At 38.3% G+C, this 13,114-nt stretch overlaps 1 protein-coding gene across 3 annotated transcripts in view; it reads left to right on the top strand.

Moving 5' to 3' along the window:
* Window positions 1-13,114, top strand: part of NUP160 (nucleoporin 160) — a 52,519-nt gene that overhangs the window by 21,029 nt on the left and 18,376 nt on the right. For all 3 annotated transcript variants that reach the window (XR_004350935.1, XM_032638777.1, XM_032638778.1), the window contains 7 exons: window positions 29-189; window positions 2,339-2,472; window positions 3,133-3,203; window positions 3,884-4,043; window positions 4,708-4,777; window positions 5,362-5,460; window positions 6,732-6,851. Coding sequence is in view for 2 of the 3 variants with exons in the window: in XM_032638777.1 (XP_032494668.1) it covers window positions 29-189; window positions 2,339-2,472; window positions 3,133-3,203; window positions 3,884-4,043; window positions 4,708-4,777; window positions 5,362-5,460; window positions 6,732-6,851 (815 nt within the window). In the remaining variant the exon portion in view is untranslated. The remainder of the gene's footprint in view (window positions 1-28; window positions 190-2,338; window positions 2,473-3,132; window positions 3,204-3,883; window positions 4,044-4,707; window positions 4,778-5,361; window positions 5,461-6,731; window positions 6,852-13,114) is intronic.

Genomic DNA, 13,114 nt, shown 5'->3' with positions numbered 1-13,114 from the left:
ACTGTTTTGTTTTGTTTTTTAATTACAGCTCAGCCTTTGAATATTCGAATGAATCTTTCCCAGGTCTATGGTAGTAGCACAGCGGGGCGTATTGTGTGCAGAAGTGTGTGTAAAATTGCCAGTACTCGCTTCCTCATCTGCCGAGACCTCTTGATCTTACAGCAGCTACTAACGAGGCTAGGAGATGCAGTAAGTACTACTTGAGGGAAAGCTTGTAACATCTGAAACCTCTTCTTGACCTACAGGCACATAGCAGAATGTCAGCTCTGAGAGCACGGAGACTTCGGTCTTTGTTCACTGCTCTATCCCCCATGCTTGGCCCTTAGTAGGTACTCTATAAATACAGGTTGAATTAAGAATGAGTAAACATGATAACCTAAAATTACAGATTAAGAACGTATATGAAGCAGGTTGTTTTACTCTTAACCTTTGTGTATATAATGGTGGGATAATTTGTGTATATAATGGTGGGATAATTTCCTAGGGTGGCTCTCCCAAAATGTAGTATTATTAGTACAACTTTGGATGTGATAGCAGGGCACCATTTAGTGTGGAGGAGAGAGGAAGAAGAAGAAAAAGAACTTCTCTATTTCTGCAGTACAGGATTTACCCTAAGCAGTTTTAAGATTATAGAGTTTGTTTTGGGGGTCCTCCTAACTCCATTCTCTGCATCCTTTTCCATTTTATTCTCCTTAGGCCACCAGACCCTTGTTGCCATACAACTGCCCTCTTCTCCCCACCTACTGAATGTTTTATGTTCAAAAATTACCTTTCTGCCCACCATCAGAAGTCCCATTTATCTCACTCATCTGAACCTGACAAGGAAGCAGTCTAATTCATGTTAATGTATAAATAGCTGAAAGGCCTTTGGGGCTCCCAGGGATATTTATACTTTTTAAATCAGAATTTATTAACTCAAATATGTTGCTAATGGCAGAATTTCAGGTAAAAATAAGGAAAAAACATTTAGGAAGATGATTTGTTTAGGACACCAAGGAGAAACAGGAACCTTTCCTGAGAGTCTGTCACTTAGGGCAGCCCTTACTAACCAAGTTCTTTTTAATCTTTGTAGATTCTTCCATTTCTTCAGGTTTTGGGGGGTATTTTTGTTTGTTTTTTTGTTTGTTTGCCGCATGGCTTGCAGGATCTTAGTTCCCCAACCAGGGATTGAACCCAGGCTCTGACAGTGAAAGCCTGAGTTCTAACCACTGGGCCACCAGGGAATTCATCTGTAATCTTCTACCCAGTGATAACCACTATTACATTTTTTTTTTTTTAATATTCATTTATTTATTTATTTTGCTGCGCCGGGTCATAGTTGAGGCATGCGGACTCTTAGTTGCAGCATGCCTGCGGGATCTAGTTCCCCAACCAGGGATCAAAGCCAGGCTCCCTGCATTGGAAGCATGGAGTCTTACCCACTGGACCAGGGAAGTCCCGCTATTTACATTTTGTTATACACCCATTTTTTTTCTCTGCAAATAGTTTTAAAATTTTATTAGAAAATTAGTATATGTTATATATTATTTTTCAGAATCTGGTTGTTTTTATTCTTCCACTTTACAAATCTCACCAGCATATTCACATGTTACTAAGTATTTTTATACAACATTATTTTTAATAGTTACCTACTGTAATTTTAATTTATTCAACCAATCCTGTGGCCATCCAGGTTGTTGCCAGTTTTCCCCTTATAGATAGAACTTTCTGCACCCCTTTGACTATATCTCCAGGATGAATTCTAAGAACTAGAATTGATTGGTCATAAGTTAACACACGTTTTTTTCTTTTCGGCGTTTCTCTTTTCGGCCACGCCGCGTGGCATATGGATCTTAGCTCCCTGACCAGGGAACGATGAACCTGTGCACCCCACAGTGGAAGCGCGGAGTCTTAACCACTGGACCACCAGAGAAGTCCCAAAGTTATGCACATTTTTAAAGCTTTTGGTATTCTTGTAAAATTTTCCTCTAATGGTCATACCTATTTTTACCCAAGACCAGAAGCTTAAGAAAGGACTTAGATTTCCCTGTTACTCTTCTTGAGTCCTGAACCTACAGATTTAGTGAAAGTTAAGCTGTTTGTTGTTGTTTTCTTTTACACCATCAGCTCCCATGACATGGTGAGCTGTTTTTTATTATTTTGTACTGTTAAATGGGTAGATATTTTTGCCGCCTGCTACCCCAAACTGTAATAGGTGTGTTGCTTTTATGTATGTGTATGTGTTGCTTTTATGTATGCCCTTTGTAACTGTATTATTTTATTTTACCTCCACCTGAACCTAAGAGTTATCATTACTAATTGCTATTTACTGTCTCACCCACCCACCCACCATGTATAGGTGATTTTGGGAGCTGGTCAGCTCTTTCAAGCTCAGCAAGACCTACTACATCGAACAGCTCCCCTGCTCTTATCTTATTACCTCATTAAATGGGGAAGTCAGTGCTTGGCAACTGATGTTCCAGTTGACACACTGTGAGTTTCATTGTTCTGATTATTTTAAAAATAAATTGTGAGCTTAATTATTTTTTCCACTGTCTGAAAGAAAAAAAATTTAATATTATGCTATAGCACTGATATGCCTTTAAAATTCAGAGCTTTCAGGTACTCCCTTTTATAAAGGTTAAAGGCAACTTCTAAGAATGAAAATAATAAATATATATTTATTATTATATATGTGTATGTATAATGCAAAGACAAATCCTGTTGAAGGCAAAATAATAAGATGAGGTCATGGGGAAAGTTAGACCACACATTAAAATGTGCTAGTTATTAAGGGTAGGCTGAGATTCTTTATAGCCAAAAGAAGAAAGAAAATTCAATATGTACCTACAAGACTCACATTTCAATTAGATAAGCCATTTTGTTTTTGCTGGCCAGGGAAAGATTTTCATGGCATGGAGGTCTTAAGAAATTTCTGCTCTGGCTTCTCATTGAAGGATCACTGAATGGTACGATGGGCAACAATCTAAACCATGGCTCATTTTCCAGATTTTCTTGTGCTTTCAATGGAGCTTTCATGTGTAATTTGTTAATAAAATTGACAGTGTTCTTGATAGGCTAACTTGTTGAAGTAATGTTTAGCATAGGAGAATTTATTGAGCTGTTGTTTTTCTGTTTTCCTTTTCCTCACAGGGAGTCTAATCTTCAACATTTATCAGTACTGGAACTAACTGACTCTGGTGCTTTAATGGCAAATAAGTTCGGTAAGGACTGGACTGTGTATGCATTTGATTTCAAGTTTGGCATTTATTGCATATTCATTAAAGTGGTCTTTTGCCACCTTTGCTTTGGAAAGGTCGGTTAGGCTGTGCTTTCACCTTGAGAGGGTACAAGCAAGCTGTGTCCTGAGACCTCTGGTTGTGACAAGAGGTTTGTGCAGGTGTAACCCTAGATCAGACATAAATGAAGGGTATTGCGTGTGTTTATATGCACTGCTGCTTTTCCATTGTATATTGACACTCCAGTGATTAATTCAACAAAATCTTTTTTTTAATTTGCGAAGTTCATATAGCTTTTGTAATCTTGTCTTCATCAGCAGATATTCAAAAGGAGCCCTCTCTCACGCTTGAGAACTATTCTGGAGAATATTTTCTATTGTTTAGGTATAAAACTTAGAATCTTAGGACTGTACTTACTGGAAGCACTTTCTAGAGAAAAGGAATGACTACAATGTTAAGTGGATTTTTTATCGCATTTATATAGTACTTCATAGTTTACAGATGCTTTTATTTATGTTGGCATTGATTACACCAGTGATGCATTTTATATTTTGAAATAAAAAATGTTCTTTGTTACAGGCGTAAAATGAATCAGTAGACTGTCTTAATTGAAAATTGATGCTACTATCACAAGTTGGTGACTGTTAAAACTTTTTATTTTTAAGTATCTAGCCCTCAGACAATTGTGGAGTTATTCTTCCAAGAAGTTGCAAGAAAACACATTATATCTCATTTGTTCTCTCAACCAAAGGCACCTCTAAGCCAGACTGAGTTGAACTGGCCTGAGATGATTACTGCAATTACCAGTTATTTATTGCAGCTTTTGTATCCTTTCATTTAAAAGCCAGTTGAATGGTTTCTCTTATCCAAATAGTCTAAGATTCAGTAATATTCTGCCTGTGTAATGAAGATTTTTAATGAGGTTGGGTACTTATCCCCCCAACAAGAGATGACATTTATTTTCAGATATCCCAATTTTTATTTTCTTTTAATTTGTTTTTGTGCTCAGGAGTTGAGCCAGATTTTATTGGTGCACACACATTTGATACCTAGATCTCTTTTTTTATATATAATCTATTTATTATTTTATTTTTTGATTTTTGGCTGCGATGGGTCTTTGTTGCTGAACACGGGCTTTCTCTCATTGCGGTGCGCGGGCTTCTCATCACAGTGGCTTCTCCTGTTGTGGAGCACGGGCTCTAGGGTGTGCAGGCTTCAGTAGTTGTGGCTCACGGGCTCTAGAGCGCAGGCTCAGTAGTTGTGGCGCAGGGGCTTAGTTGCTCCGTGATATGTGGGATCTTCCCAGAACAGGGCTCGAACCCATGTCCCCTGCACTGGCAGGCGGATTCTTAACCACTGCACCATCAGGGAAGCCCCTCTTTACCTTCTTTTTAAAAATTAAGCCATTTCATGGAGTTTGATGCCTAACATATATTGATATATTTAAGTCTTGCCAAATCAGTAAATAATCTCCTTAACCAATGACTAGATGGCCTAGCAATCCTGGTTGCCTCTTTCTAGAATGTTTGATGGGAAATTGTCAGTATGTACAATTGCAGGTGAGTACTATTGAACATTTCAGGACGATCATTCTTGTAAAGAATGGGATTTCTGGGACTTTTTTCTTTGTAAATGTTTCCTGCATTTTAATTGGGCTGATAGTAAGAACCACAATAATGTACACTCATTTACACTGAAACATACCCCAGAGAGATTTTCTTTACTTCCCTCTTGGCAATATCATTCCTAACAATTTTTTATAGAGTATTTTTTTGTTAGTTCTCTTTATTGGGTTCTCTTTATAGTAAGAAAACATACCATTGTCTTAATATAAATCCTTCACTGGAATCCAGTCAGTTGAACCAGTAAATACCAAAAGTTGGAAAATTGCTAGGATGGAAAGTGCATGTTTGTTTACATGTGTTAGTGTTGTTGCAGTCCTGTTTGCTTTCTTAAAGTGTCTAATAACCTAGTATAAGAATGGATTAATGGGATTCGGTTTTAATCTCCAGATGATTTCTGGAAATACAACTTTTGTGTTGATTGACCACTATCTTCTCTCCCTCTGTGAAGAACTTGGAAATGAGTATCTCCTTAAGGAATATTTATTCTCTAATCAGAAAGCATCTTTTATGCCTTTAAGGATTATATTCAACTGCTACATCCCTGGTGTCAAGTCAATGTTGGTTCCTGTCGATTTATGCTGGGACGGTGTTACCTGGTTACAGGAGAGGGACAGAAGGTAAACTGCATTTGAAAGACGAGCAAACCTTAGTGCAAGGAGAACACTTAGTTTCCATCTAAGTGAGGGAATGGGAGGCACAGAATCCTCCAGATAAAGATACAGAAAACTAATAGTGCCAACAAGGGGCATAATATACCTGTGGGGACCGTTTAGCTTTACATACTTTGCAAATTACTTAGGACACAGGAAAATATGAAGAAGAAAACATTAAAACCCTCCTGCCCCTGTGCAGGTATTTTTAGGGATGCGTTTTTGCAAATAAAATTTATTTCTCAATTACACTGTTTTTATTATATCTTTTTTTTTTTTTTGGCTGCATTGGGTCTTCGTTGCTGTGCATGGGCTTTCTCTAGTTGTGACGAGCGGGGGCTACTCTTCGTTGCAGTGCACAGGCTTCTCATTGCAGTGGCTTCTCCTGTTGCAGAGCAAGGGCTCTGAGCGCATAGGCTCAGTAGTTGTGGCTCGCAGGCTCTAGAGCGCAGGCTCAGTAGTTGTGGCGCACGGGCTTAGTTGCTCTGCGGCATATGGGATCTTCCCGGACCAGGGCTCGAACCCGTGTCCCCTGCATTGGCAGGTGGATTCTTAACCACTGCACCACCTGGGAAGTCCTATATCTTTTTTTTTAATGCTGGTTTTCTTCCCATTATGATAGTTTACATTTCTAATTTTTTCTTGATATCCTGTTATGGAGCTTTTCAAGCATAAAGAAAAGTTCAAAGACTTTCATATTAAACAATCATATACCCCCCACTCAAATTCTACAGTTGTTAACATGTTGCTACAGTTGGTGTATCACATTTATCCATCAATTTTCTTATTAAAGTTTACTTTTTAATTAACAGCATTGAAGTTAAAAAGTTACATAAATTAGGGCTTCCCTGGTGGCGCAGTGGTTGAGAGTCTGCCTGCCGGTGCAGGGGACACAGGTTCGTGCCCTGGTCCGGGAAGATCCCACATGCCGCGGAGCAGCTGGCCCCATGAGCCATGGCCGCTGAGCCTGTGCATCCGGAGCCTGTGCTCCGCAACAGGAGAGGCCACAATAGTGAGAGGCCCGCATACCGAAAAAAAAAAAAGTTAGATAAATTAAAGAAAATATTAAATATTGCATCAGAGAGAATTTAGATATGACAGAAACTGCAAATGCAGTCAATGGTCTTAAATAATTTTATTTCTTTTTTGGTTTTCGTTGGTACAAGAAACCTTGACTTATAGCACCTAGAAGTGGAACAGTCTATCATAAGTCATTTTGTATTCTTCTATTTCTCCAGGCTCTGGAATGTTTCTGCCAGGCAGCATCTGAAGTGGGCAAAGAGGAATTCTTAGATCGCTTGATCCGTTCAGAGGATGGGGAGATTGTGTCCACCCCCAGGCTGCAGTATTATGATAAGGTATATTCTGTCATGGTTTGGTCCTTCTTACACCACTCTGTGTAAAAATGTAACAGGGCGGGGGGGCAGATAAATTAGGAGTTTGGGATTAACATATACACACTACTATACATAAAATAGGTAGACAACAAGGACCTACTGTATAGCACAAGGAACTATACTCAATATCTTATAATAACCTATAATGGAAAAGAATCTGAGAAAGAATATGAATATATACGTATAGATAAATATGTATAACTGAATCACTTCGCTGTACATTTGAAACTAACACAACATTGTAAATTAACTATACTTCAGTTTAAAAAAATGTATCTGAAATATATTAGTTTGGTATTTGGGGAGAAAAATAACATAAAAATTTAATCAGTCCCTGAATCTCCAAATGAAGAGAAAAATGAATTTGCCTAGAGAAATTGAAGAAACATATTTTTAAATTTGATATATGGTTTTTTTGTTTTTTCATTTTTTTTTATTTGGTTGCACTGGGTCTTAGTTGCAGCAGGAGGGCTCCTTAGTTGCGGCATGCATGTGGGATCTAGTTCCTTGACCAGGGATCAAACCCTGGCCCCCTGCATTGGGAGCACGGAGTCTTAACCACTGCGCCACCAAGGAAGTCCCTGATAAATGTTTTTAACTTAAATGAAATTCCCATCATGATATAATTTTGTTAGCTCTGTCATCATTAGAACTTTGTTACTTAGTATTCATCTTGCTGATATCTCAAAGAATTAACTTGTAATGCTGTATTTAGCCTTAGTTTGTGATTTAGCCCTGGGTACCCCTCCTGACCTTTTTTTCCTTCTACTCTTTCCTGTGGTCACTCACTCAGCTATAACAGTAGTGGCCTTCTTACTGTCTCATAAAAGCCAAGCACATACTCTGTTCCCTTCAGGACCTTTCTCCCTGCTGTTCCTCATCCTGGAATGGTCTTCCTCCAGGTAGTCAAGTTTCTAATGCCCTCATTTCATACAGGTCTCTGCTCCTGTGTCACCTCCTGAGAGTTCCTCCCTGCCTTGCCTACGAAGAAGCAGAGTAACTGTCGTGCACGTGCTCTCCTGCACACCTGCTCCTTCTCTCCCTTAGTGCAGAGTGAGGCACTGTGGGCAGTCTCCTTGCCCCGCTTTATTTTTCTTTATGACATTTAGCCATGCTTGATGTTGTATTTTAGACTCTATGTTATTTTTTTTCGCATCTTTATTGGAGTATAAGTGCTTTACAATGTTGTGTTAGTTTCTGCTGTACAAAGTGAATCAACTGTATGTATACATATATCCGCATATCCCCTCCCTCTTGAGCCTCCCTCCCACCCTCCCTATCCCATCTCTCTAGGTTGTCACAAAGCACTGAGCTGATCTCCCTGTGCTATGCAGCTTCCCACTAGCCATCCATTTTACATTTGGTAGTGTATATACGTCAGTGCTGCCCTCTGACTTCATCCCAGCTTCCCCCCGCCCCACCGGTGCCCTCAAGTCTGTTCTCTACATCTGCGTCTTTATTTCTGCCCTGCCGCTAGGTTCATCAGTACTGCTTTTTAAAATTCCATATATATGCATTAGCATATGGTATTTGTTTTTCACTTTCTGAGTTAGTTCACTCTGTATGACAGATTTTTCGTCCATTCACCTCACTACAAATAACTCAATTTCGTTCCTTTTTATGGCTGAGTAATATTCCATTATATATATGTGCCACAGTCTTCTTTATGCAGTCATCTGTTGATGGACATTTAGGTTGTTTCCATATCCTGGCTATTGTAAACAGTGCTGCAATGAACACTGTGGTATGTGTCTCTTTTTGAATTATGGTTTTCTCAGGGTATATGCCCAGTAGTGGGACTGCTGGGTCATATGGTAGTTCTATTTTCAGTTTTTTAAGGAACCTCCATACTGTTCTCTATAGTGGTTGTATCAGTTTACATTCCCACCAACAGTAGGAGGGTTCCCTTTTCTCCACACCCTCTCTAGCATTTATTGTTTGTAGATGTTTTGATGATGGCCATTCTGACTGGTGTGAGGTGATACCTCATTGTAGTTTTGATTTGCATTTCTCTAATGATTAGTGTTGTTGAGCATCTCTTCATGCGTTTGTTGGCCATCTGTATGTCTTCTTTGGAGAAATGTCTATTTAGGTCTTCCGCCCATTTTTGGACTGGGTTGTTTGTTTTTTTGACATTGACCTGCATGAGCTGCTTGTATATCTTGGAGATTAATCCTTTGTCAGTTGCTTCGTTTGCAAATAATTTCTCCCATTCTGAGGGTTGTCTTTTTGTCTTGTTTATGGTTTCCTTTGCTGTGCAGAAGCTTTTAAGTTTCGTTAGGTCCCGTTTATTTTTGTTTTTATTTCCATTACTGTAGGAGGTGGGTCAAAAAGGATCTTGCTGTGATTTACATCATGGAGTGTTCTGCCTATGTTTTCCTCTAAGAGTTTTATAGTATCTGACCTTACATTTAGGTCTTTAATCCATTTTGAGTTTATTTTTGTGTATGGTGTTAGGGAGTGTTCTTTTTTTGTTGTTGTTGTTGTTTTTGGCTGCATTGGGTCTTCGTTGCTGCACACAGGCTTTCTCTAGTTGTGGTGAGCGGAGGCTACTCTTCCTTGTGGTTTGAGGGCTTCTCATTATGGTGGCTTCTCCTGTTGCAGACCGCGGGCTTCAGTAGCTGTGGCACACAGGCTCAGTAGTTGTGGCTCATGGTCTCTAGAGCACAGGCCCAGTAGTTGTGGCGCACGGGCTTAGTTGCTCCATGGCACGTGGGATCTTCCCAGACCAGGAATTGAACCCATGTCCCCTGCACTGGCAGGCAGATTCTTAACCACTGCGCCACCAGGGAAGTCCAGGAGTGTTCTAATTTCATTCTTTTACATTAGCTGTCCATTTTTCCCAGCACCACTTATTGAAGAGGCTGTCTTTTCTCCATTTTCTATTCTTGCCTCCTTTATCAAAGATAAGGTGACCATATGTGTGTGGGCTTTCTGTCTTGTTGCATTGATTGATATTTCTGTATTTGTGTCAGTACCATACTGTCTTGATTACTGTAGCTTTGTAGTATAGTCTGAAGTCAGGGAGCCTGATTTCTCCAGCTCTGTTTTTCTTTCTCAAAGATTGCTTTGGCTATTTAGGATCTTTTGTGTTTCCTTACAAATTGTAAGATTTCTTGTTCTAGTTCTGTGAAAAATGCCATTGGTAATTTGATAGGGATTGCATTGAACCTGTAGATTGCTTTGAGTAGTATAGTCATTTTCACAATATTGATTCTTCCAATCCAGGAGCATGGTATGTCTCTCCATCTGTTTATGTTATCTTTGATTTCTTTCATCAGTGTTTTATAGTTTTCTGAGTACAGGTCTTTTGCCTCCTTAGGTATGTTTATTCCTAGGTATTTTATTCTTTTTGTTGTGATGGTAAAATGGGATTGTTTCCTTAATTTCTCTTTCTGATCTTATGTTGTTAGTGTACAGGAATGCAAGAGATTTCTGTGCATTAATTTTGTTTCCTGCAACCTTACCAAATTCATTGATTAGTTCTAGTAGTTTTCTGGTGGCATCTTTAGGATGTTCTATGTATAGTATCATGTCATCTGCAAACGTTGACAGTTTTACTTCTTCTTTTCCAATTTGTATTCCTTTTATTTCTTTTTCCTCTCTGATTGCTATGGCTAGGACGTCTAATACTATGTTGAATAATAGTGGCGAGAGTGGACGTCCTTGTCTTGTTCCTGATCTTAGAGGAAATGCCTTCAGTTTTTCACCATTGAGAATGATGTTTGCTGTGGGTTTGTTGTATATGGCTTTTATTCTGTTGAGATAGGTTCCTCTGCACCCACTTTCTGGAGAGTTTTCATCATAAATGGGTGTTGGATTTTGTTAAAAGCTTTTTCTGCATCTATTAAGATGATCATATGGTTTTTGTTCTTCAGTTTGTTAATATGGTGTATCACATTGATTGTTTTACATATATTGAAGAATCCTTGCATCTCTGGGAAAAATCCCACTTGATCATGGTATATGATCCTTTTAATGTGTTGCTGGATTCTGTTTGCTAGTATTTTGTTGAGGATTTTTGCATCTGTGTTCATCAGTGATATTGGTCTATAATTTTCTTTTTTTGTGATATCTTTGTCTGGTTTTGGTATCAGGGTGATGGTGGCCTCGTAGAACAAGTTTGGGAGTGTTCCTCCCTCCACAATTTTTTGGAAGAGTTTGAGAAGGATAGGTGTTAATTCTTCTCTAAATGTTTGATAGAATTCACCTATGAAGCCATCTGTCCTGGACTTCTCTTTGTTGGAAGATTTTTAGTTACAGTTTCAATTTCACTACCTGTGATTGGTCTGTTTATATTTTCTAATTCTTTCTGGTTCTATCTTGGAAGGTTTTACTCTTCCAAGAATTTGTCCATTTCTTTCAGGTTATCCATTTTATTGGCTTATAGTTGGTTGTAGTAGTCTCTTACCACCTTTTGTATTTCTGTGGTATCAGTTGTAACCTCTCCCTTTTCATTTCTAATTTTATTGATCTGCGTCCTCTCCTGTTTTTTCTTGATGGTCTGGCTAAAGGTTTATCAATTTTGTTTATCTTCTCAAAGAACCAGCTTTTAGTTTTATTGATCTCTGCTATTGTTTTCTTTGTTTTTATTTCTGCTCTGATCTTTATGATTTCTTTCCTTCTACTAATTTTGGGCTTCCTTTGTTCTTTTTCTGGTTGCTTTAGGTGTAAGTTTAGATGTTTATTTGAGATTTTTCTTGTTTCCTGAGGTGACCTTGAATTGCTATGAACTTCCCTCTTAGAACTGCTTTTGCTGCGTCCCATAGGTTTTGGATTGTTGTGTTTTCGTTTTCATTTGTTTCTAGATATTTTTTGATTTCTCATTTTATTTCTTCAGTGATCTCTTGGTTATTTAGCAGCGCACTGTTTAGCCTCCATGTGTTTGTGTTTTTTACTGTTTATTTTCCTGTAATTGATTTCTAATCTCATAGCGTTGTGGTCAGAAAAGATGCTTGATACAATTTCATTTTTCTTAAATTTTCCAAGGTTTGATTTGTGACCCAAAATGTGATCTATTCTGGAGAACGTTCCGTGTGCACTTGATAAGAAAGTGTATTCTTCTGCTTTCGGGTGGAATGTCCTAAAAATAGCAATTAAGTCTATCTTGTCTGTTGTGTCATTTAAAGCTTGTGTTTCCTTATTTATTTTCTGTTTGGATGATCTTTCTATTGGTGTAAGTGGGGTGTTAAAGTCCACCACTATTCTTGTGTTACTATCGATTTCTCCTTTTATGGCCTTATGTACTGAGGTGCTCCTATGTTGGGTGCATAAATATTTATAATTGTTGTGTTTTCTTCTTGGATGAATCCCTTGATAATTATGTAGTGTCCCTCCTTATCTCTTATAACAGTCTTTATTTTAAAGTCTATTTTATCTGATGTGAGTATTGCTACTCCAGCTTTCTTTTGATTTCCATTTGCATGGAATATCTTTTTCCATCCCTTCACTTTCAGTCTGTACGTGTCCCTAGGTCTGAAGTGGGTCTCTTGTAGACAGCATATGTAAGTATCTTGTTTTTATATCCATTCAGCCAGTCTGTGTCTTTTGGTTGGACCATTTAATCCATTTACATTCAAGGTGTTTATTGATATGTATGTTCCTATTACCATTTTCTTAATTGATTTGGGTTTGTTTTTGTGCGTCTTTTTCTTCTCTTGTGTTTCCTTCTTAGAAAAGGTCTGTTAGCATTTGTTGTAGAGCTAGTTTGGTGGTGCTGAATCCTGTTAGCTTTTGCTTGTCTGTAAAGCTTTTCATTTCTCCATCGAATCTGAATGAGATCCTTGCTGGGTAGAGTAATCTTGCAGGTTTTTCCCTTTCATCAGTTTAAATATGTCCTGCCACTCCCTTCTGGCTTGCAGAATTTCTGCTGAAAGATCAGCTGTTAATATTATGAGGATTCCCTTGTATGTTATTTGTTGCTTTTCCCTGCTGCTTTTAACATTTTTCTTTGTATTTAATTTTTGATAGTTTGATTAATATGTATCTTGGAGTGTTTCTATTTGGGTTTATCCTGTATGGGATTCTCTGTGCTTCCTGGACTTGATTGACTATTTCCTTTCCCATGTTAGGGAAGTTTTCAACTATAATCTCTTCAAATATTTTCTCAGACCCTTTCTTTTCCTCTTCTTCTTCTGGGACCCCTATGATTCGAATGTTGGTGCATTTAAGGTTGTCCCAGAGGTCTCCGAGACCGTCCTTAGTTCTTTTCATTCTTTTTTCTT

Source organism: Phocoena sinus, chromosome 8, assembly GCF_008692025.1.
Source record: "Phocoena sinus isolate mPhoSin1 chromosome 8, mPhoSin1.pri, whole genome shotgun sequence".
NCBI classification, from domain to species: Eukaryota; Metazoa; Chordata; class Mammalia; order Artiodactyla; family Phocoenidae; genus Phocoena; species Phocoena sinus.
This window is presented reverse-complemented; position numbering and strand designations above follow the sequence as displayed.